We start from the raw sequence: 23,769 nt of genomic DNA, 5'->3' as shown, positions 1-23,769 counted from the left end.
GTCTGTCCTCGTCTAGATCTGTCCTCGTCTCGATTTGTCTGCTGCCAAAAAAACAGTGTTCAAACTCAACGCTATGTCTCGCTCTCACCCAAACCGAGAACACATCCGTAATCCAGTGAGTAACAAATTTGCCCACTGTTCCGAGGTAACGCGGCCGACCCAACCGCCTTCCTTTCTTGGACGCGCCCAGCCGCGCGGCTCCCGTCCGCCACACGCCTTTGCCACGCGAGCGCGGACTCCGCCTTTGTCTCGACGACGCCGCCTCGAGTCTCTCAATGCCTGACAATGTGCTCGCATATCTGTATATACTCCATACTACTGTATAAGAAGGAATTCCATAGTAATAAACATAACTCTGAGATAGTATGACAGCCTGCATAGTGAACACTGCAAGACAGGACCACCGGTACTGAGAAGTTTCAAATTTACCTATACAAACCGAGACATCTGGTAAGGCGTGCTCGTCCTCTTCAGCTTCAGCAGCCAGGACTACCCCTCACTCTACCCATCTTTATCTACCCTACATACAATCACAATGACCGCACCATCCAAGGCTTCAGCAGCATCTAAGCGAGGGGCGACCTTCGTCAACTACACACCGGCAGAGGCGCAGGGGGTCAAGAGCAAAAAAGGGCACGCACGCTGGCTCGCGACAGACATCCCTGTTGAGCAACTAGTCCAAACCGAAGCACAGCGTAAAGAAATCTCCGCAATTCACCAGCATGACCAGCTAGAAGACCATAGCTTTGAGGCCTCCGACTCGAAGGACCAGGTGATCGCCAATGCACTCCTCGCTCGCTACGGTCTTGACACGGCATCCTTGAACGATCTCAAGGCTCGTTGGAGTAGGCGGTGGTTCTGGACATCGAGAGGGTCCAAGGCTCATGAGCGCTACAATAGAGTTTTGTATCAATCGTGCGTACCTGTTTGTTTCGATAGTATCGAGCCCGAGGGAAACCTAACTATGGTATCTCGTTGTCCAGCAAATGTGGCTACGCCGAGGGAGAGGCAGGGACGAAGGAGAGACAGGTTCCTTTACCGTTCACCGAGTGTCTCGGACATGTAGAGGTCGCCAGGATGGAGTCGACCGGCAATATCATTCGCATACGTGGATACTTTGCCCACAACGAAGGATGTCGTATTGCAAGACTCGTCCGAGAGCCTACTCAACCCGTACAGCCCATCGTCTGGGATTTCGCACTTAGACAGCTTCGTGAGGGTGGTTCTTGGGATGATATTTTGGAAAGGAATCGAGAGATGGTGGAGGGGTGCTCTTACCCAGGGCAAGACACAGACTGGGCTCATTCCCGATTCCGCTGGATCCTAAACCCTAAGGATTCGAAGTCACTATACCGTCAACACCATCGGAAGGAGGGCGTACAAGTTCGCACCAAGCCACATCAGAACGTAGATGCCTGGCTCGACCCCAAATCCCCCGACTACAACAAGACATTCGCCGCCGCAATATTCCACTACAAAGCAAGGGTCGAGAAACATGAGCGTTTCGAGGCCTGTATTGCGACGGAGGAAATGAAAAGCGCGGCGTGGACTTACGGTCACGGTTCCCAACTTATCCTTGATGGGACCTTCGGTGTCTGCAACGACAAGCTTCTGCTGTTTATTCTCATGGCCGTGGACGAAGATCGGAAGGGCGTACCTCTCGCATTCCTCCTGTTCTCAGCACCATCAGGAAACCGATTCACAGCGGCTGGTTATGACACATCCATCCTCGCTCGTCTTCTCGCCAAATGGCGAGACTCGCTTGGTAAACAAAGTGACGAGCCGTTCTATCCTCCAGTCGCCATCACTGACACGGACGACAAGGAGAAAAATGCCCTCGCACAGGTTTTCCCCGGTATTTGGATCCTCAATTGCCGATTCCATCTGCGTCAGTGTTGGAGGAATCATCGTCGTCGAGAACTTAAAGGCGACTCACCCGCTCATTCGCAAATCGCTGGCCGCCTTCGTCGCCTGGAGGATGACCTCATCGAGACCGAAGTCCATTCCGATGCTCTCCAGAAGATCGAGGATGAACGCGCGGTCCTGCACCGCTTCAAGGTGTTGGATTCATCAGCGACACCTGCCGTTGAGGGAGGCGAGAAGCATCTGACGTACCTCATGGACTATTGGGTCAAAAAGGAAACAGTGTGGAAGAGCTGGTCGAAGCATGGACGTAAGGTTGCGGCCCAGCTGCTCGGATGTACCTTCGATTTTGTCCTTCCCACAACGAATCACCTCGAGCAGTTCAACGGCCTTCTGAAGAATAAGCACCTCAAACGGTGGCAGAGAAATAATCGACGCTTACGATTGGATGTCCTCATCCATCTCCTCATTACGAGGGTTCTTCCCGGCATCTTCAAGCAACGCACTCTTCAAGGAAAGCAGCGCCGGGGTTGGGACGATCTTCTCCATGCGGCCGGTGGAGCAGGCTTGATCCTTCGGCGAAAGACCGCGAGTGCAAAGACGAGCCCACCGAGCATCGCGTACATCATTCCCGATCCAAATCGTGATGCCGCCGCCACCACCATCTTCGCACAACGTCAAATCGGAGATCCAAAGCTTGAGAACAATAACAAACTCACCCTGACCTGTCATTCTTCAGTCGCATTCGAAGGAGATGACCGTTCCGAATCATACACGGTGACTCTTGAGTTTGATGGGGCAGGGAGCTGCTCGTGTCCTGACTTCTTCCACCGAGGCGGCGCCTGCAAGCACATCCGAGCGGCCATGTTATATCTGACAGCTTTACGAGAAAGCGGACGCAACGTACCCAGTATCACACTCCCCACAAGTGTTGAAGGGGCTCGTGCTCTTCAAGCCGCGCGGTTCTCCACCAATGTTCAAGCTCGAGCCGCAGAAGGGGAGCCATCGTCGTCGTCACCCATTGACGATGCCGCTCGACTTGTCGAGGATGTTCTCAAGGAGGGTGATGTATACGAGGAATTGGAGGAGTCAGTAGGCGGAGTCACCAAGGTTGATGACAAGGGGGAGAGCGACGAAGGAGAGGAAGAGGAAGATGACGATGAGAGAGAACGGACGATGGACGGCTTTAGTACGAATGCGGACTGGGAACTAGACTCAAGCTTCGACCGCGATGGATGGGTATCCGAACGTACGGATGGGAGCGAGTTTGGCGCCATAGATCCTCGGGACCTTGGGCTTGATGACGAGCCTGAGAACTTCTCCGAATCCGGACGATCAAGCGCCTTCTCTCTCAGAGACGGCGAGGCGGAGGAGAGCGTGAACGCTCATTTACTCGCACGTACGTTTCACGACCTGGACCGAACAACTCCCAGACTAAGGGCACTCGCTCAAACCCTCGAGGACGCCTACATCGACCCGGAGGCAGTCGATGACATACAGAGAGCCCAAGCAGCCTGCGAAGACTTAGACGCGCTGTGTAGACAACTTCGTCGGCTTTTCACAGCGTCTAAAGAAGCTCCCACAACAATGGAGGCGCCAGCTCACCATGAGAAATCCGTACAAACACTAGACGAGTCGCACCTCAGGCATACCATCAATACGTTACGTACGGACCAGGAAGGGTCGATGTTGTTACAGTAGAACGGGGCCTTAGGGAGGGGGGTCCAGGGATGATCCCGGTGGGATATCCTCGCTCTGGGCGCAGGATGTTCAGCGCGATGATCCCAAAATCATCCTCGCCCCCTCTTTGAGTCTTTCGGATGATGTACCAGCTTGTACCAGTCTGCGCACTAGGCCCGTGCCGGATGATCCCCCGAACATCCCGGAGAGATCCCAGCGTCCACAGCGCGGCGCCACACCGTTCCGGCGTCGTGCCACCCATGTATTCTCCCCTTCCTGCTCATGCATTGCTCGATTCTCTGTATGGCGTACTTGGTGTAGCTGGTATTCAATGTATTTACCCTTGCTCGAGAGGACTGTGATGGAACCTTGAGCCTTGCTAGGCGCATAGGGTGCCGCACACCATTGCAAGATCATCTCGCGAACATCTGTGCGAAGCCGGCTATTCTGGGCTCATCAAAACATCCCATCATCCTCGAGATGATCTGGGGATGATCTGGTATGTTTTTTCCTCGATTCTTTTGGGTTGTTTTCTGGTATTTGAGCACAGGTCGCGGACCCGTCGTATAATGCATGCTCAAAACACTCGTGTACTTAGCCCGTGGCAAGGGATAGATGATCCAGAGATGATCCAGGTATGTTTCCAGGCGGCGGCGGATATTGATGGCCCTGCCGATCCGACGTCATATCGACGCTCGAACATCTGCAGATGTTTTGAGGATCATTTTCGCTCGGGTTCGTAGCCTCGCCACCCGCCCCTGTATGTGATGACGAGCAGGCTTTACCATGCAATTCTCGGTATTTTCTTTCGCTTTCTTTTGTGCATTTCATGTATATGACCACTTTCATTCGTCCATGGTCTCAGAATGATTTTTAATGCGCAATTGAGATATATTTTCGACGGTTTAAGCTGTGTGGCCCAAAAAACATACATAACAACATACATTCATGCAGAAATAGATGTATCACTGGAGGTTCTGCTGATTGGTAATAATCAACATGGTAATAATCGAGTTGTGAAATCGTATTGGTGTTGCTGGGGTGCTGGGTGATGCATAGAGGAGAGATGGAGGCTTTGGGTGGGAAATATATAGACCGATCTTGGTCTCCAAAAAATCCCAAATACGAGAAAGACTGGGCAAGACGTCACTTGGGGAGCTTAAACTTGATTGGAGGCTTCAAGTTCGGATTGAGAGCCAAGGACATAAAAAGCAAGATTTGGACACTTGAATATGTGTAGATAATGGTCCTAAAGTTCGGTTGTGAACGGAGTGCGAAGGGAGCGGCAGTGATCATCGATGATGGGAAGGCGCAAGATCGGTGTTGCTCGACGTCGGCAAGACAATTAACAGCGTAATCCGAGGGCGTAATAAAGGTCGCAAAATGTAGGGATAGCATGCCCAGAGAGTAATGCTCAAAGTCCGAGGGAGAACGGTGCGGTAACGAGCAAGATGTCAGCAAAAGAGGTGATGTAAGAGGACAAAGCGGCGTGTGCTTTGAAAGACTCTGCGAGAGCGGGGATGATCGCAGAAACATATGGGGAGATAATCGTGAACATATCCACGGAGATGATCCCAAAGACATCCGCTGATGATCTCGTGTTGATCTGACGTTAGATTTTCAGGGTCACGTCGACCCGACACTTTATGAAAGAATTTAGATATGTAAGCCAGATCATCTGTGGGGATGATCTCAAAAACATCTGTGGATGATCTCGTGGTGAGGATTTCCTTTGAGGAGACCATCGCCGCCTCAGAATCCATTCGACTGTATAAATGATGTATATCCATCTCGCCTTGCAGTGAAGAATCCTCTCTGCTATGCTCAGACCTGACTATCTACCTGATACTTGGACTCATGATCAATGCTATGGCGGATATTTGCTCCGAAAATTTGCAGAGGACGTACTGGAACACAACTCCTTGCAATTCATGACCCCACCGTAACCACTTCAAAAATCACAAGCCTTCCCGAAGACGAAGAAGTAATATACAATTGCTAACAAGTTTAACTAATATGAGAGAGCGAATGTTGTTACACGATGTTGTCTGAAGAGCGAAAGGAAGGAAACATGTAGTGAATCATATTGTCAACATATTGTACAAATATCATTAAGTAATTGCGGTTGAAGACGGGTGGATAATGTTAGGACAGTAACAATGACAAAGGAGGTTCATGCATGGTGTATGAAAGGGGACTGATATAGGGGTGACAGAGCGAGAAGAGGGGATGATATGAAATGGGGGAGTAATAGAATGAGGTCAAGGTAACACACAACATAGGCAGGTAGTCCAAGGATAACCGAACAATGTCCAAAAGTGCCATGCGCCCTCGACTCCGAAAATTTGAAGCGCTCTGTATGGTTGCTCAAGTGAGCTGGGATATATAGAGGTGAATGACATGATACAAGGATCGATGCCGCGAAGGGGTGAAGGGCGAAGGAGAAGAACACGGTGGCAGACAGCGATGAGGGCTTGCGGAACTCGACAAGCACAGTGTAGACCGTGTTGAATGCGGTGTATATCTCTTCTCGGACTTGAAGGCCGATGCGAAGATGAAGAGGTCAGTATTATGTTCTCTGCAAGTGAGAACAATCAAGTGTGTGGGCTATCCTGACACAAAGCTCAGGAATGCGGACGCAGGTGAAGAACATAGACAAAAGTATGAAGAATAATTGTTCACCTTCGCATTTTACCTGAAACAAAGATGAGCAAGACTACTTTGGGCTTGATCATGCGGTAGATAAGACCAGGGAACAACTGTGCAGGAAGGTGAGTACAATAGAGAATAAGAAAGCGACAGAAACACGTACCTCAGTTCATAACTGCTGAACTACCCGTGATGTATGCCAGACCCTCAAGGCGAATGAAGAACTTGATGTCACAAGACCTGACGATGTTCTGGATCTTGAACTCGGAGAACTTGGCGTTGAACCCGAGCTTCTGCACGATCCTCGCATACTTGCGGGGAGCGAGACGCGAGTCGTCCTCAGACTTCGCATCCGTGACGATCATTTTGCCCGATGGAAAGATTAAAGCGGTCATCTTTGGGTCACGAATACACACAATGATGGCGGCGAAACACTAAACACAAAGAACAAGGGTAGCAGCATATTCATGCAGCTAGGGTGAGTCAAATAGGATAAATACCAGCCTTAGGAGTATACTCTGCATTCCTGGCGTGGAGGGCGATCGTCTTCAAGTCGAGTCGGCAGTCGAGGTTGACGGTGACCACAATGGTCTGCAGGGTAGGAACGATGCCCTCGATGGCAGTGATGTGCTGTTGCGCAAGTGTGAAAGGGCCAGCAACGACAATTTGCTGAGTGTTTGAGAGATTGGAGGAAAATGGGAACTCATTGGGCTGGTACGGGTTGACTGAAAGAGGCAGTACTTGACGATGCAATAGCTAGGATTCTCTGCGAAATAGGAACAATGATTTCAACAAGAGTGGCGCTCGAGCATAAGATGAGGAAAATAAAAGAGAGCAGAATAATGGCCGCATGAGGAAGATGATCTCGAAGATGATCTCAAAGATAATCTTGAACAGAGGCTCAAGATGATCTTGGGGATGATCTCAAGCTCGATGGATTTGAGATGATCTTAAAGATGACTCGGAGATAATCTCAAGGATGATCCGAAAGATGATCTCAAGGATGATCCGAAAGATGATCTCAAGGATGATCCGAAAGATGATCTCAAAGATGATCTTGAAGATTGAAGATGATCACTGTGGCGCCTTCAGCTCAGACTTCGATGATCTCCGTATGATACAGAAATGATCTTGGAGTACTTCTGTGTTACCTCTCAGGATTATCCATGGATGATACTGAGCCACAACAATAGCTGCTTTTGGGATGAATCATCACATCAGGCCTTGGTCGTTGTCGCTATCTCTAGTTCCTTCACCTGTAAGAGCTTTGCTGTCAATGGTTGGCGTTCCTCGCACTCCGTGTCCAAAGAAAACTTCGGCCAGAGGTTCTCGTCTAGTAAAGGGTCCACTTGGCGCTCAGTACCACACACCTCTACAGCGGAACAATGCCCGAAATCGAAAAAACAAGTCTGTTATGATTCCAGGGAGGAATGCCCGCTTGGACTCACTACGTCTCGAGATCGAGGCTCTGAAACTGGCAGCCACTCAAGAAGTGGTTCCTCTTCCAACTGTGCTGGACGATGATGAGTGGGAAGAGGTACAGGTAGACGAACCAATGGATATCTCCGTTGATCCAAGGATCGAGCCTGCAGCTGAAGACAGTGAACACCGTCCAGACGCCACTGACACCACTCCGAGAAGGAGAAACAAGCGTGAAGAGGCTCTTAGACTCAGTATTGCCTGGGAGGATCTGGTACCTCGGCTGATTGAGCCATTTCTGGATTACGTCTCAAAGTCCACAGGAATGCCAACACCACCAGCTCTCTCGGACAGGATCTCAACCTCATGCGTTGTTGGCACATGCTCTTCAGTCTCCGTCACGGTTCTCTGTCTTCATTGGGATCGTAAGTCACTCTATCATTTCTTTTCTGCCATATACGGTGTGCATGCTTATGGTTCAATCTCCAGATCACGAGTTTGTAGAGATTATGTACTGCGCAAATCATCCACTACAGGAGCAGATTGTTAGGTGTGGATTGTTTCCAACCTCTCCGACTGGACCACGCATGGCTGTTTCCATCCGGTTGCTTGAATTTTATTACGCCCTTTTTGAGAAGTCTGGTGATGCTGTGATGGCGCTCTCGGGAGCCCTAAAGAACTTCTATGTTCGATGTGGTTTTCCAGTTGTGACGAGCTCGGTGGGTCACATCTTCAATGATTCTATTAGCCCCCTCATCGCTGAATTGTCTTCTGGTAGGGTGATCCTATGGATAGCCCTTTTCGCAAGGGTCTGGCAGCCGCAATCCAATGGTTCGACAAAGTCCGCATTTCTACAGAACGAAGGGTCCAGTCTGCCATCGATTCTGCACTGGATCAGCTCAAAAATGCGCGATGCATACCCCCTGCGGCTGAACCGTCCCTCGACGGTCAGCAGTGTTGCCCACAGGACGAATGCAGCAAAATTTTACAGCGCCGTTGTCCCGCTTGTTTTGGAGGAAATACCTACGGGCGCAGTCTCGATGAGTGAGTTTCTGCGACTAGTCTCCATCTTTTCCCTGAGTTGACTATATTGACTTTTGATCTTTTGCAGAGGTGGCGATGTTCATTTGGCGATTGATGCAAACTTTCACCACCGCCATCGGGTCAGCGCTGGCGACACAAACTTCTACTATGATCCTGAATATTTCATCTCCAAGTCAGAGGTTGATGCTGTGGGAGAACGGATTGGACAAAAGCGCCCTTCCTCACGACGTCCTCAGCATCCAGTTCCACCTGATAATGTTGTTCAAAAATGCCAGGATAGCCATGATGCCGCAAATAACGCAGACAAGGCATCCGGGGATAATACCGATGACAAAGGTGTAGCTGCTTTGGTTTGTCGACATGACATCCCCATCTTCCTCGCAAATGTGGACACCCCGGGAGAGCAGCAAAAATACGCTGTTGCACTCATCGAGCACGTCATGTCTATGATCCCTGAAAACGCCACTGCGGTGTTCCTCTACGATATTGGGTGTGTTGTGGATCGATCTCTACATTTGGTCAGTCATTCAACTTTGTTTATCTGTGAGCTGTCATAACATTGCGTTGCTCATGCTGGCTACATATTGTAGTATGAAATTCTTCCCGACTCGATTTTAGACCGAATAATATTTGCTACGTCAGCAATGCATGCATATGGCCATGAATGGACCTGCCAGCTGGTATATAATCCACGTCTACGGAAGGGACTTGGCCTTACCGATGGTGAGGGTGTGGAACGGTTGTGGTCGAAACTACGCCGTCTAATCCCGCTGACACGGTCATCATCGGTAAGTCTGGATTTATGCTACAAAATCGGGAGAAAAGCTCTGACTGGTGGCTCGATAGCGCTCGCGTCGTATCTGGCTGTTGGACCGCCAGTGTCGAGTCATCCATCTTGAAATGCGGGACCATCTAGGCCATTGGATCAACAATCGGCTGCGTAAAGGAGTCCAAGGCCAAGGAGAAACTGCTCGCGAAGAACTTTCTGCTATTGGGATCTCTGAGCAGGAGCTGGGGGTGCAGTGGGAGTCTCAGAAAGCTGCACAACTAAGTGTGCGTGCACGTGAGTGCCTCCATAATGACTCCCTGCTTCAGCCGGTTTGGGCTAACAAATTCATCTACCAGATGCACCTGCTCGTTTACGCAAGGAAATCGATGCAGTTCTCACCTTACAAGCGGAGGTAGACCGCATTGAAACTGTCATAAGCAATACTCGGAATGCTATAAAGTCAGCCGCTGGTGCTGTGTCATCAGCTTCCTTCGAAATCCTTGAGATGCTCGAGAACCTACAGGGTGACCTTACGGAAAAAATTGATGGCCTGTATATCTCGCTCGACGTCCCGGAGCGCTTTCCTTCTCTCACAGGTGCCTCCCTGGAATTCGTACGGCTCCTGATTCTGGCCCGGGATCTGAAGACAAATATCAGGAAGCGTGCAATTGCCAGCTTTCTTGAATGGGAAAAGCTTGATCGGGCAGTCGGAGGACGTAGTCAACCTCTTGGTATACTTTCCAATTCTGTCTCTCTCAAAGTCGTTACTTAATAAGTTGATGCAATTTTGAAGGCACGAAACTTCACCAACAAACACGGAAAGCAATCACCAAACGTGCACCTGCACTTATTGCGGCCATTCGAAAATTCAATGCCTATTGCGACAAACTGGCTTCCCTTAAAACAACAACCTGCACTATACCTGTTCCTCATACCCTACCGACTAAACTGGAGGAACTCCGAAGCGATGAGCATCTCATGGAGGACGTGTGGGTCACTCCTATGCCCGGTGGCTGCCCCCGTTGGTTAGAAGATGCAGATGTGCGGAAAGGAATACTCGCGTTGTTGAAGCTAGACCGGACAAAAGAAGAAGAGACTAGGCTCTCTCGCGAATCCAGCAATCTTCTACGCTGGTTCAGTCTCGAACTCACAGCAATTGAGCTTGCGTTGATGGATCCTGCAAGTACGTACTGTCCGATAAAGCTTTCATATCTGTGCAGTTAACTTGAAGCTTATTGTTGAACCGGTATAATAGACGCGAGCTACCGAATTCTATTGTTGAAGTATCGTGAAAACCACATACTATCAAAAGCTCACTTTGCGAGCGTCTTCACACCAAAGGCATCCTTTGAAGCTGAAGTGCCATCTGCCTGGTACCGAGCATGCAGTCTTGCTCAGCAACTATTCAGCATCTCCGAGCCCGCTGCTCAACACGCACAACTGTCGTCGTCAAATGCAGCCTCATATGTTCAAACAAACTCCGTTCCACCAATGCAAATGCTGGACGATCGACTCAAAGATGATCCCAGTGGCCAGAACAATCTCAGCACTCCTAGTGAAGACTACCTTAAAGTCCACCATGTCGAGGAGCTTCATAACCACCTCGACAATATCCCTACCACTTCCACGAATCATCTTCAGGATTTTCTCGATGAAAGCCTGCGCTCGGAGTATGTTAGTAATGATGTTGCAGGAGAATTTGAGGACATGCTTGGTGGCCCGGAGGGAGAGGAGCATCACGATAGCTCCCAGATCATTCTAGCAGATATTTTACATGCAGAGGATGGTGAATTCGATGACCAGCCTCAGTGTGACGTAATTGAAGAAGATCGACACAGGGAGAGTAGTGTGGAGGTAACCGGCGACACCGAGGAAGATCGACACAGGGAGAGCAGCGTAGAGTTCATCGGCGACACGGAGGAGGATCAACACAGGGAGAGCAGCATAGAGTTCATCGGTGACACCGAGGAAGATCGACACAGGGAGAGCAGCGTAGAGTTCATTGGCGACACCGAGGAAGATCAACACAGGGAGAGCAGCGTAGAGTTCATCGGTTCGGACACCGAGGATGATACACTCAACATTCAGGCTACCGAAGATCTTGTTGAGATATCGCTCGATCTTTTCTGGGACGAGGATGTCTCACTGAGTTACGACTCCCTCGTTGACCTTCTCAGCTCCGACCAGCTCTCACTGCCCATACCAGCACTCCCACAAAGCTTTTGGCGACGTATACCAGGTGATGGACCTATCAGACAAATCGACATCGATGGAAGTTCTCTAATGAGACTTATCAAACCGACGGGATGGTTAAACGACGCTTGCATCAATGAAGGGGCATTGCTTCTCTGCTCACAAAGAGCCTCCATTGCCCGTGATGCATGCGCTATTTTCTCATCCACTGCGATTGGCGACTCAAAGCACCGGGATCATTTTCGGAAGTTCACGGAGGCGTACATGCGGCAGAAATATTGGGAGAAGGACATCTGGATTTTCCCTGTGAACCACCAAAATACGCATTGGCTGCTTTGTTGCGTAAATATGAGGAGTCGAACACTGGGTCTTTTCGACAGCTTTGCTGATGAGGACGTTTGGCATGAGCATTTACCTGTACGTTTGCTCTTATTGTTTGCTCTTACTGTATTTTGGCTGCTGACTATTTCATTCGACAATTCTGTTAGCCTATAATCCGGCTCATCAATGTATTGGTGAATGTCGCACAAGTCAAGGGTCAAACTGTCAAGTATTTCAAGAATGAATGGATCGCACGGCCACTGACGGTGCGTCGATGACAGTAACTAGCTTCCAGGACCCTGCTGAATCAAACATCTGCAGGTTCGCAAGCTTCAACACAACGGGTATGACTGTGGTGTATGGGTGTTAGCTGTTATTGCGGCTGTTCTGCGAGGCCATGACATGGTTTCCATAGAGGAAAATCAGATTCGCGCGTTCCGTAAGTATATGTCAAACCTGTTTTTGCATACGCCTGCATCACAGTCGCCAGGTTGATATAACACTCGAACGGCGTGGCCTTTACACTTTGATGAGCAACAAAAGCAGTTCATATAATTCGTTCTGGCATTCGAGTGAGGTATCCTTCGCAGGTTTTCCGAGGCACGAACACAGGGCGAAATTTCAACAGGAAGAACAATTTTATGGAACTTGGGAGTCTGGGACTGGTAGTGGTCAAAGTGGAATAGTGACCAGTAAGCAGAAACAACATAATATTCACAACAAGCCACCGCCACGCAAGAGCCTATGATTCAGCAAGCTCGAGGAACCCATGACACAGTGTTTTTGCACAGAGGGCAAAAAAAGGGCTTGCTATAGCAAACACTACGTCATGATGCAGCGCGGAGTCGAATGAGAACCCATGATCCACGGAGCCACGGGAAACCGCACGAAATAGCCCAGCAAAAAGATGCTCCCTTTATCAGTGCATATGAACCAGCGGACGTTAGAGAGCTAGACAGGTAATCAAAGAGTTCAGGCCAGACAGAGCCTGTGGATCAGGAGAGGACGGACGCGTCACAGGTGCGTTGGCCGAAGCGAGGGTGGTCCACGGAGTCCACAGAAAGCGCCCGAAGGGCGCGATTGAACTCCTCGAGACAGGCCTCTGTATATAGAGTTGTAGTCATGTAGATTTTCTTTGGCTCCAATATATGCTGCACTCTCGTGTCATCGACTCTGGTTGACTTCGGAATACATTTACGTCCAATGAGCGAGCCTTGGTGGTTGTGGAACGATACAAGATAGTGTGGCACCACTGGAGCACTGCCACTATCAACCACATCACGTGCTTTCAAACGCTTGTTGGCCGGCTCTCTTTGAGCCTGCTTCACACCCTCTCCTTCGGTTTTCGCCCTACTAGCCATACCTCTGCCCATTACGATAAACCAACTCCATCGGAGGAAACGACGGAAAGGCCTCTCGCTCTGTGCATGCACGACGATTTTGCCGTCCCGAGCTTCCTCGATGAGAGTACGCATCGTGCCATTGCGCACTTATAGTTCAGTCATTTACGCTGAGCGTACGTGGTCCTGCCTTGAGTATCTGTATAGTACATTATTGTCTTCTTCGCCGCTGCTGGCACGCGTCTCAACGCAGTCGTTGCGACGCGGAAGCTCCCCTTTGGCTTAAAGGACTCACGATCGGTACGTCCATGTCATTTTGCCACCTCTCCCAAAGCCGTTCTTAATCATCAACTTCGTTTTTCAACCACGTAGCATCGTATCTTTGAGTGTTTATGATGCCTTTGAACGCACTCGCGGTGTCCATTTACTCGTATGTGTTCTTGCTCCATCGGTATGCATACCCCTTCGCATCCCCTTCTTCCAAACATCAAATTAATTGACAAATTTTTCCTCACCATACAGCATCGTATTTCAGCGTCGCTTCAAGGGGTTTCGATGCCTGCAAATGTGTTCGCCGATTCCGCTGGGCCATATGTGCCATTGTTCACTCGCTATGTATGCCATCGTACGTATCTCCACGGCTCTGAACTCTCCCGTTATCAGCATGCTCATCGACAAAATAGAATCTGGATTCACCATCTCCGGACTCTTCACCAAGATGTCTGCCCACACACCAGCCTGCGCATCAGTTTGCACAGGTCACGGCCCGTTCGTTGCAACCATCGGTTTGAAGTGGTCATTCGACCGGTAAGCCCACCCTCCCCCCGGCTCAAATTCCGTCACTAGAATCCGTCTCCCTACTCAATCGCTGTACAACATATCTGAACCTCAGGGGATTGTCAATACTTATACATTTGCCCGTTAACTTCGCTTTGCCAGATGGTCCTCTCGCTCTGTGCCCTGTGCCGTGCGAAGGCAAGCTTTCTCACGGCCTTCAGCGACCCATAAATTACCACAGAGGTTCGCCAAATTTCTCTATCACTTTTATCCCCTCACTCACCCCCGCTTTTTGGTCTTCCGAAGCTGTCTGGGTTGTCAGATTTACGAGCGAAAGCCTCCCTCACCCTCACCTCCTGCTAAACCTATATATTTTCACAGAGGTTCGTAAACTCCCCCGATCTCTTTCGCCTTGTCGCTCACCCCCATTTTTAGGCCCTCCTAATCGACCTGGGTCGCCAGTTTGATGCGCGAAAGCCTTGTCGTCTGCATACGGCCCTCCCTGCCCCTCACCCCAGGCTCGCAACCTACATATTATCCCAGAGGTTCGTCAAGTCTGCCGCGCCTTCCTTTCAGTATCTCTTATACCTTGCTTATATAGGCCTCACAAACTCTCGCCCCTTCTACTACCTACGAATTGGAACCAGTCAACCCGAACGAGGATATCCGCCCCGGAACTCAAGTGGAACCCTCAAACGACCGGCGATCGCAACCGCCCCCTCCCGAATCGCCACAAGCCCCTCCAACACCACCTGCGAAAGGTCTCGTCTCTACTGGTGCCCCAATCCGACGACAGAGTCGTCCAGACTCACGCGCCTCCCACCCTTCATCCATTGACGCGTCCTCGACGTTCACGCGCAATGGTATCGCCTCGTTATCCATGTCCACCACCTCGCTCGGAGCGAGCATGTCTCCGACCAGTTCTCACATGCGCTCTATGACCATCTCGAAAGGCAACACTGTCTCCACCGGCTCATAACCACCGCTCTGGACGCTATCCAGGCTTCAAGAGATGCCAAGCGTTCACAACGTCTTCGCGAGAGCGTTCATCGGGCTCTGGAGCTCGTTCGAGCAGGGATGGGTGGAGATCGATCTCGCAAGATATTCGAACCTTTTCGACTGGCTTGCGAGACACGCAAGGAGAAACTAATTATCTCTAGCTTGGACTGTATCTCCAAACCTATCTCATACTCTTTCCTCGTTGAGATGAACCCTATCTCGCTCCCCTCATTCTGAACGGCCGTGCTTCAATCTCCAGCGCACACCCTCCAAACCTCCCCGAACCACCCTTGTTCGACCTCGTCGTAGACACCATCACCCAATGCCACACTGAAACCACCGCAGACGCCATCTCCCTCCAAGTCGTCAAAGCCCTTCTCGCGGGTCCTATCATCCACCATCCTCATCCACCAATCCTCACTCCTCAAAGCCGTCCGAACCGTCTACAATGTCTTCCTCATGAGCACAGACCCGGTCAACCAGACCGTCACGCAGGGCGGGTTGACACAGATGGTGCATCACACCTTTGGGAGGTGTAAGACTGTTGGATCTGGTGAAGGGGGCAACGGAGTTGACAGCTTCGTTGGCGGGGAAGGTGAAGATGGAGGGTGCGGTGTTCCTGAAGAGGGGAGTTCGTTTAGGCCTGCGACACCGGATACGGGCAAGCCCCAGTCTTTGTCTTCGAGAGATGAGGTTTCGAGCGTGGCGGACTTGTCTGCTAATGGAGAGGAGAAGACGGAGGAGCAGAGTGGGGAAGGGCCTGCGACAGCCGCCGCGAAAGGAGAGGCACAGCAGACGAAAGTATGCACGCTAAACCAAATGGCTCGCTGACGGCGAAAACGAGCGAAGCGGGCAATATGCCTCTATCGGCATCGTGAGTTTATTCCTTAAATTTCTTATGACCTCAGATGCTGATAGTTCATGCAGAGCCGTTGTAGAGGATGATGGGCTGTATGCCTCAGATGGTGATGACACCGGCTTGAACGCTGCGCATCGACCACTGACAACCTCAGAACTCTTCCTCAAGGACGCCTTCCTCATCTTCTATTCCATGTGTAAGCTCACCATGAAGTCTCTCGTCACCGAGAGGTATGTCCCCATTTTCTGAACCTTTTGCCCTCTGCTCTCAACCAAACACACACTAACATCTGCACCGCACCAGCGAACGTGAAATGAAGTCCCACGGCATGCGCTCAAAACTCCTCTCATTACACATGGTCCTCATCATCCTCAACTCCCACATGGACATCTTCGTCAACCCATACTTGATGGTCTACTCCAGCAGCTCTCGAGACCTGGTTCCGTCGATCTCCGCTGCCTCCCAACGCACTGCCAACGACCCGACCGCGAGCCCCGGTCTCCACCCCACCAAATCACAACACAACCACAGCTGCAATATCGCTCCTTCCCTCAGCACATCGGCACTCTCAGTTCCCGAATCTCTCGATACCACGACACTCGGACAGTCCAAACAGCAGCTCCAACGACAGGGGCTCGAGTCTCTGGTCGCCGTTTTGAGATCTTTGGTGGTTTGGGGAACAGCGTCGGGGAAGAGCGCGGCTGATGTGGCGAAGGAGGCGAGGGCTTCATCAGCTTCGGCGAGGGGTGAGATGATGTCGGAGGATAGAGATAGGGAGAGGAGCGGGAGTGCGAGCGGGAGCATGGCGGAGGGGATTTTGCCGGACCAATTGCAGTCGCAGTCGATGGAGAGGTCGAGTATGGCTGCTGTGGCTGCGAATGGGGCCAACGGAGCGAATAATGGGGCAGCGACGGATATGAGCGGGTCGACGAGGGCGAATACGCCGGATGTGTATGGGGCGGGGGCGTTGACGGAGGATGATCTGAGCAGGTTCAAAAGCGCGAAGCAGAAGAAGACAACCTTGTTGGAGGGTATCAAGAAGTCCAACTTCAAGCCGAAGAGGGTATGTTGTGCTCTGTTTCCAGCTCTGTTGCACATAGTTGACCTGTGTGGCGGTGGCGCAGGGTATCCCGTTCTTGATCGAGACGGGCTTCATTCCGAGCAAGGAACCGCAGGATACCACGAAGTTGCTTTTGAACACGGATGGGCTCAGCAAGACCATGATCAGCGAGTATCTCGGTGAAGGGTGCGTGCTCACTGGACTCTGTCGGCTCCATTTGCGTTCTGACCATCATCCTTTAATTCAGCGACGATGAGCACATTGCGACCATGCATGCCTTCGTTGACCTGATTGACCTCCGCAATATGCCTTTCGTCGATGCTCTCCGAGCATTCTTGCAAGTCTTCCGTCTCCCCGGCGAAGCACAGAAAATCGATCGGTTCTTGTTGAAGTTTGTGGAACGATACATCAAGGGCAACGCGAACTCGACGTTCGCCAACGCTGGTGTGTTATACTTATTTCTTCCCTTATTTGCTTTGACTGAAAACGTGTCCGACATTGTACAGATACCGCATACATCTTCTCGTTCTCCATCATCATGCTCAACACGGACGCCCATAATCCTCAGGTATAAAACCGGATGACAAAGGCTGACTTCGTGAAGAATAACCGTGGGATCAACGATGGGCAGTCGCTTCCCGAAGAGCTTCTGCACGCGATATACGACGATATTGATGCATTGTATGCTTCTTCATCCTCGAGTTGGAGCGCAACGCGCTCGTGACGACGCTCGCCAAGTCAACTTGGGCGAGATGAAAGTGAATATGCTGGCTTCGCCTGTTCGGGTTCAAGATGGGCTGTCTTCTTGGTGGGGATGATAGAACTTCTACGAGCTCGAAAGCGGGAGTCTGGGAGGTGAAGAGGGCCGGTACGTCTGGGCAGGAGGGTTCGTTCGACATACGCCAGCACCCAACACAACTAGTCTCTGCCGAGTCCTCATTCAAAGAGCCATGTATTTCGTGTCCCATTGAGCAATGGTAGTGTAGCGGATAATAAATACATTCATTTACGCTACTATACGTCTGGGAAACAGATCAAAACCACGGGCAACTCGCTCTGCCATTGAGCGCTTGAAGTCCTGTTGTTCGTCAACAGAAAGATCGGAGAATGATCGCCCATTCAGATCCCGCCACAGAAAAATTGAACCGTCAGTCCACGCCGTAAACGAATTCCTGACACCCGCCTCCTCCAGAATGGTGTTGTAGTGAGTGAAGCAAGCGGAGGGTATAAGAATAGGGATACCTGCTGCGATCTCGAACTCTAAACCGAGCTCGACGACCACGAGCCTCGCACCCTTTGTATGATCAAAAAGTAAGAAGGGAATAATCAAGCAAAGGCCCGGCAGATAGTTGAAGTAATCCTTATGCCTCAGGGATACCACAGCACCTACGTTCATTCCAATGGCAGCCCAAGGATAGAACAAAGCGTGCACCTCGGTGCCGGAGCTTCGCATGCGTTGCTGCACGAAATCCATCGTCTCTGTGTATCTTTCATAGACGCGAGGAAATACTTGGCGAAAAATTCCTGAGTCAAGGTTTTCTGAGTTAGAGAGCATGGTCAAGACGCACATCGAGATGTGAAAACAGACCTTCACAAAAGCTCCGGACTGGTTCAAGATCGTGCAGCATAGTGTCTATCGAGTCTTTATGGTTCCTGTACGATGCGGACATCATCGGGTTCTGACATCGTAATACGAGATCAGTTACACATTTAGCTCATACCCAATGCAAATGAAGTCACCTTAGCAGAACCACGATGGAGTCCAAAGTAATATTTCTTGAAGTTCCCTCGGGGACCGCCTGTGGAGCAAGGCCGAATATTTTCGAGAAAGCCAGCGGCAGTAGTGAGCAGATCGTTGACGAGAGTCCACCGAGCAGTCCGCTTGGGGCTAAATGCACGATAGAGGACCAGACGGTTCCTGCAGTCATAGATTTCTGCGCCCATACTACGAAACGATCAACAAGACAGTCGTGAGGCTTCGATTAGAATATGAGAGCTTACCCGTCTTCCATCGGAACAATAGTCGCCGAAGTTTGATCTACTGCTGTTGTACGATGACCTCGATACGCGCTGGTTTTGGCTGTAGCTGTGATATCTACAGTGCTTGTATAGGATATGCGGCGATTGTCGATGTGTTGCTGCGCGCGCAGGGCGGAGCGCTCCTTCTTGAAATCCGCTCGCGATGAGGAACTGTGCACAATGCACAAGACACAACGCACAATGCAGCATCAGAATATGGAACAGCGCGATATCACAGAGTCAATCACAGGAGGATAGCGCACCTTTGCATTGTGACTTCCTTGTGATCAATTTTTCTTGCAACTCGAGACATCGGTACAGTTCCTGGGTCTCCAGATCCACCAGCCCCGTTGGTGTCACCCTCAACACGCCCAGCAATGTTGTCATCGAGTAGTACACCAACCTCAACGCGTAGATCCTCCGGCTCCAGTTGCGACTGAGCTGCGTCGTCACCGTCATCAGCGTCCAGGAGGTTGTCGAGGGGAATTCCGACTTTCAGAAGGATGTCAGATATGCTGATATCCACGGTCTTCGTGAATAGCAGTAGAGAAGACCGTCGAAGACTAGAGTCTGTGGTTACTGATCCGAGCGTTCCGTTGTTGAGTGGGGCGGAGGTGGATTTGTCGTGGATATCCGGTGTAACATGCGAGGAAACTTGTTTGACCTTACGGCTAGGGCGCGGAGGCATGTCGATGTGAGACAAGACTAGGCGATGTCTGGTAGTTTGGGATGTGGCGGCCTAGTACAGCCCGTAAGTATACAACGATGTCAGGCCCTATTGGGCGGCAGACATACCTTCTTCTCGTCCAGGTTGGACAGGGATCCAGAGGAAGAAGCTTGCGACTGCTTATGGAAATTTCAGCTGAGGTTCAAGCCATAAAAAAAACATGAACACCTCACCTGTGAACGAGCACGTCGACTGGAAGCACGCCGTCGATTGGCAGCACTGCGAGCATCCAAGAGTTGAAGTATGTACGGAGAATGTCTGGTGCGCCAGCGTGTGGAGACCAGCTCACGCGCGAGAGTCCGCTGTTCCTTTGTGAGGCCAGCACGAAGGATAAGGCGGATGCGAAGAGCCTTGTGTATAGTCAAATGGGAAGTAATGTTCTTCGGCAAAGGAAAGTGCTCTTTGAGCAGGGATACTGTGAGAGCATTCAACAGATCTTCGTCGTCGACACCAGAAAAGCTAAGAGGGTGACGGGGGAGGGTCTTAGTTCGTGAAGACATGGCAGAATTACAGACTCAAGGCTGAATGCGACACTTTATATATATATATAATCATGACTTCGAGCTGAGCTGTGGCCCGTACGCTATGGCCTGTACGCTATGGCCCGCACTCATAAGTCCGGCTCGACTGACAAGCACAAGGCAGTAATGCCGACTGTGCCTTTGTTTTGGCATGCGATGGTTGTTCCCTAGATCACCAAGAACGAAACCATGCCATAGGTGGTATCTCGATCGGTGCCAGCGCCGGTTGCACCGATCGAGATACCACCTAAACAAAAGGCTTAGTGATCTGCAAACAATAGAGTCATGTGGCTATGAGCCCGTGAAACACTGCCTTGTCGTTTGCCTTGTCGCCTTGTCGCCTTGTCGATTTGAAACAGAGGGCTCAAGCAACTTGAACAAAGAATGGACGTGCTTGTTTACCTTGTTGCCTTGTCCGTTTGAAACAGGGGCTCAAGCAACAAAGAATGGACGTACCCGAAGCAAGCTCAGACCACATATATAAGAGGCCAGAGATGAGCGGAGAACGACCCCATCCCCCATCGTTCGCGATGCAGTCACTGGGTCCCTAGTTTGTCGATGACAAGCCTCCGGGTGTTGGTAGTCCGGCCCCAGATTAGCATGAGTCATCGCGAATGGAGACCTGAGGCTGTCGGGCGAGGGTGTTGGTAGTCTGGCCTCGCAGAATCTCAGAAGGTGCTGGTAGTCCGGCCCTTCAAGAGAGTCGGTGGTGACTTTGTCAACTGCAACGATTCCGAGGAAGCTGGTAGTCCGGCGCTGAGGATACAAGGGGAATGGTAGTCCGTTGCCCGAGCATTGTGTGTGGTGTGCTGACACTGGCAGTAGTTAGTAAGACTTATTGTTATAGGAGGCGTAGCTGGACTGCTGGGAGAATGGAGGTGTAAGGGCGACGATGAGCATGGGCCACATGTGACGCCACTTCAAAGCAGCTCACGCGTGAGCTGCATTCACCTTTTCATATTCATGCTTGCTTGGCTTGTGCAAGCAAGCACGATCTCTCTTATTCATGCTCGCGCTACCTGTGATGACATCTTATCTTCAACCTGTAAAACTTGTACCTACATTCTGGATGCATCCGCACCCAACACGGGAAAGGCGGGTACCTTTCAGCTTGGCGCAAACCTCAAGATCATGAGCTACTGACCTCCAACAGGAGGCTGAAGTATACGCAGCATGTTGACACAAATTTTCTCTGTCAAGAGTACGATTTCGAAAGAAAAGTGCTGATTTTCTGCACCTCTACCCCGAGTGGCACAACACCATCTGGGCCACAGTCTGTACTTCTGTAGCACAGACTCGTCTCTTCGGCTCAGCAGCTTTCACAACTCTATGTGTATCACATAACTCTCGGCTCACAAATTTAGCACTTTAGAAGGGTCATTGCTTCGTAATACTGTAAGTATTCCGGATAACTGCATGTCCTCGTAAATGTACACCGCCCATGTTCCCCGTCTAAACTAAGTCGCAAGCGTCAGATCACTCACTGGCAAGTGAGCGTGGCCATGAATTTGGAGGGTCTTAAGGAGCGGAAGGGTGCTTTGGAACAGCCTGAAACATCCAGGAGTCGGAAATGGCAGAGCGAGGAGCGAGATTGAAGAATATGTAGTACATTCGGTTGTAAGAGTCAGAGACCTAGAAGATAAACTAGCAGATTAGCGTCCAATTTTACAGCCACTAAAGAAAATCACCGTGCGAGAGCCCATAGATATTACAATGACACAGGAAAGTGATACTGGAGAAAAAGACCGAGAGAAAAAGATGAAAGGTGGAGAGGATGCAAGGACCGTAGGGAGTTCCTGGCTGAAGATCGCAAGCGATGTGTATTTGGAAGGCTGTGGATGAATGCGCGACTCTGATGAACAATGAATGGAGGTAAAAGGAAAAGAACATGCACTGACCTCCATCCTTGACCACTGGGTTCTCCCGTGCTCTGCACTGGCGCTCCTCCTCCTGCTCCATCTCGACATCATACAAAAGTCTTCGGCCAGGAGGGCGAGCGGCAGCGTCAACAGGGTACTTCTTCAAAGTCCATTGACCACCACCTGTGCGCTTGCAGACCTCGCTCTTCAATCGCAACAAATGATAGTTGAGCCCGCCGAGCTCACCGCCTACGGGAGAGGTAAATTTAGGTACGACGGAAGGGTCTAAGGGAGGTGGCAGGATGCGAACTCGCTGATGAATGGAGCACCGGTGCAGAGCAGCAACAGCAGGGGCAATGGATTGACCGTCGGGAGGGGCGAGAATGATGATAGATCTGCCTCTCGAGGTAGTGCGAAAGCGAGGAGAGGTTCTTCTTGGCGCCGGTCTTGTCGACCTTTCCAGCCCTGCTCTTCCCCACAAATGAAGATCCCCTCATCCTGCTGCCTCTGACCGGGCTGAACGTGCCCAAATTGTTGTGAACACGATTGATGGCAAATCCGAGGCCGGTTTCCGCGTCTGCACGTATGGTAGGGAGGATATCTGGGTTCGGCATGAGATGAACCTTCTTGAAGAAGGCTTCGCAGGGGCCGTTGGGGATGTACCGGATAGCGGCACCAAGGGGAATAGAGACAAGGCCGAGAGCGAGGGAGATTCCTCACTTGTGACCACCAATGCGGTGAACGGAAAAGGCAGCTCCTCCAACGAAAACGATAAGCACTTGGATGGCGATTTCTATTGTACGCGAAAGATAGTTAGCTCAGGTATGCATCGGAGGACGAGAAAACAAGAAAAGACAAACCAATCGCCGTAATCGAAATGAAATACCAGTTCCTGGTCACGCCTTCGAATATATTCAACTTATTATCCAGCCTGCGGCAATTCAACGAGTTCGTAATCTGGGCGAACACGAAGATATTGAAAACCAGCGTCTGCACCGTCGCGTCGTCCGAATCGTTACCCTCCGGGAAGCCCAAGATCTTGAGTCCCAAGAAGTGGAAGATGAGGATGATAATGATCTAATATATCGATTGGCCTAGGATCTGTTTGAGCATGTCGACCGAGAATAGTGGCGCCGTCTTGACATCCGGTTTGTGATCCAATAACGCCTTCGAAGCCGGATCCGTGGCTAAGGCCAGAGCAGCGAAGGTGTCCATGATGATGTTGATCCAGAGTAGTTGTACAGCGCTGAGCACCGAGCTCTCGCTCTGACTTGCGACGGCGGTGACGAAGGTAATAATGACGGCGGTAATGTTGGTGGAGAGCTGGAACTGGAGGAACTTCCGGACAGCGTCGTTAATGCAATGACCCCACATGATGGCCTTGACGATCGAGGAGAAGTTGTCGTCCATGAGAATGATGTCCGAGGCCTCCTTTGCGAGTTCTGTACCCGCGATACCCATGGAGAATCCGACGTTGGCCGTCTTGAGCGTAGGTCCATCATTTGTACCATCGCCAGTAACGCCAACAGCCTCGTCGAGTTCCTTGAGTCTCCACCAATATCTGTTTGTCCTTCGGTGACAAGCGAGCGAGGACATGAAGACGGGGAACGACAGCTTTCATGACATGAGGATCGAGGTTCCGGAAATGAAGGGCAGCTAGTCCAACGCCT

At 50.8% G+C, this 23,769-nt stretch overlaps 4 protein-coding genes across 4 annotated transcripts; 2 read left to right on the top strand and 2 right to left on the bottom strand.

Moving 5' to 3' along the window:
- Positions 1-535: 535 nt before the first annotated feature.
- STEHIDRAFT_154925 (uncharacterized protein) lies at positions 536-3,564 on the top strand (the record flags this gene model as incomplete). The annotated part of the gene is made up of 2 exons (XM_007302052.1): positions 536-915; positions 984-3,564. The coding sequence occupies 2 exons, from the start codon at positions 536-538 to the stop codon at positions 3,562-3,564; spliced, it is 2,961 nt and encodes a 986-aa protein (XP_007302114.1).
- A 2,240-nt stretch (positions 3,565-5,804) lies between these two features.
- Positions 5,805-7,004, bottom strand: STEHIDRAFT_129729 (TATA-box binding protein-like protein; the record flags this gene model as incomplete). Its single annotated transcript, XM_007302051.1, has 6 exons — positions 5,805-5,919; positions 6,006-6,078; positions 6,239-6,302; positions 6,369-6,626; positions 6,697-6,917; positions 6,986-7,004. 6 exons carry the CDS (start codon positions 7,002-7,004, stop codon positions 5,805-5,807), a joined length of 750 nt encoding a protein of 249 aa, XP_007302113.1.
- An 869-nt stretch (positions 7,005-7,873) lies between these two features.
- STEHIDRAFT_24006 (uncharacterized protein) lies at positions 7,874-12,397 on the top strand (the record flags this gene model as incomplete). The annotated part of the gene is made up of 12 exons (XM_007301403.1): positions 7,874-8,040; positions 8,162-8,330; positions 8,390-8,655; positions 8,723-9,173; positions 9,246-9,443; positions 9,502-9,718; positions 9,781-10,155; positions 10,218-10,616; positions 10,737-10,996; positions 11,513-12,034; positions 12,106-12,204; positions 12,260-12,397. Coding segments are annotated over 12 exons (3,261 nt in total), but the record flags the coding sequence as incomplete, so codon positions are not given.
- A 5,705-nt stretch (positions 12,398-18,102) lies between these two features.
- Positions 18,103-18,339, bottom strand: STEHIDRAFT_42932 (uncharacterized protein; the record flags this gene model as incomplete). Its single annotated transcript, XM_007301419.1, has 1 exon — positions 18,103-18,339. A coding segment is annotated over one exon (237 nt), but the record flags the coding sequence as incomplete, so codon positions are not given.
- Positions 18,340-23,769: the final 5,430 nt, after the last annotated feature.

This window comes from Stereum hirsutum (genome assembly GCF_000264905.1).
Source record: "Stereum hirsutum FP-91666 SS1 unplaced genomic scaffold STEHIscaffold_4, whole genome shotgun sequence".
Classification (NCBI taxonomy): Eukaryota; Fungi; Basidiomycota; class Agaricomycetes; order Russulales; family Stereaceae; genus Stereum; species Stereum hirsutum.
The sequence above is the reverse complement of the archived record's forward strand: the minus strand, read 5'-3'. Positions and strand labels throughout refer to the sequence as shown.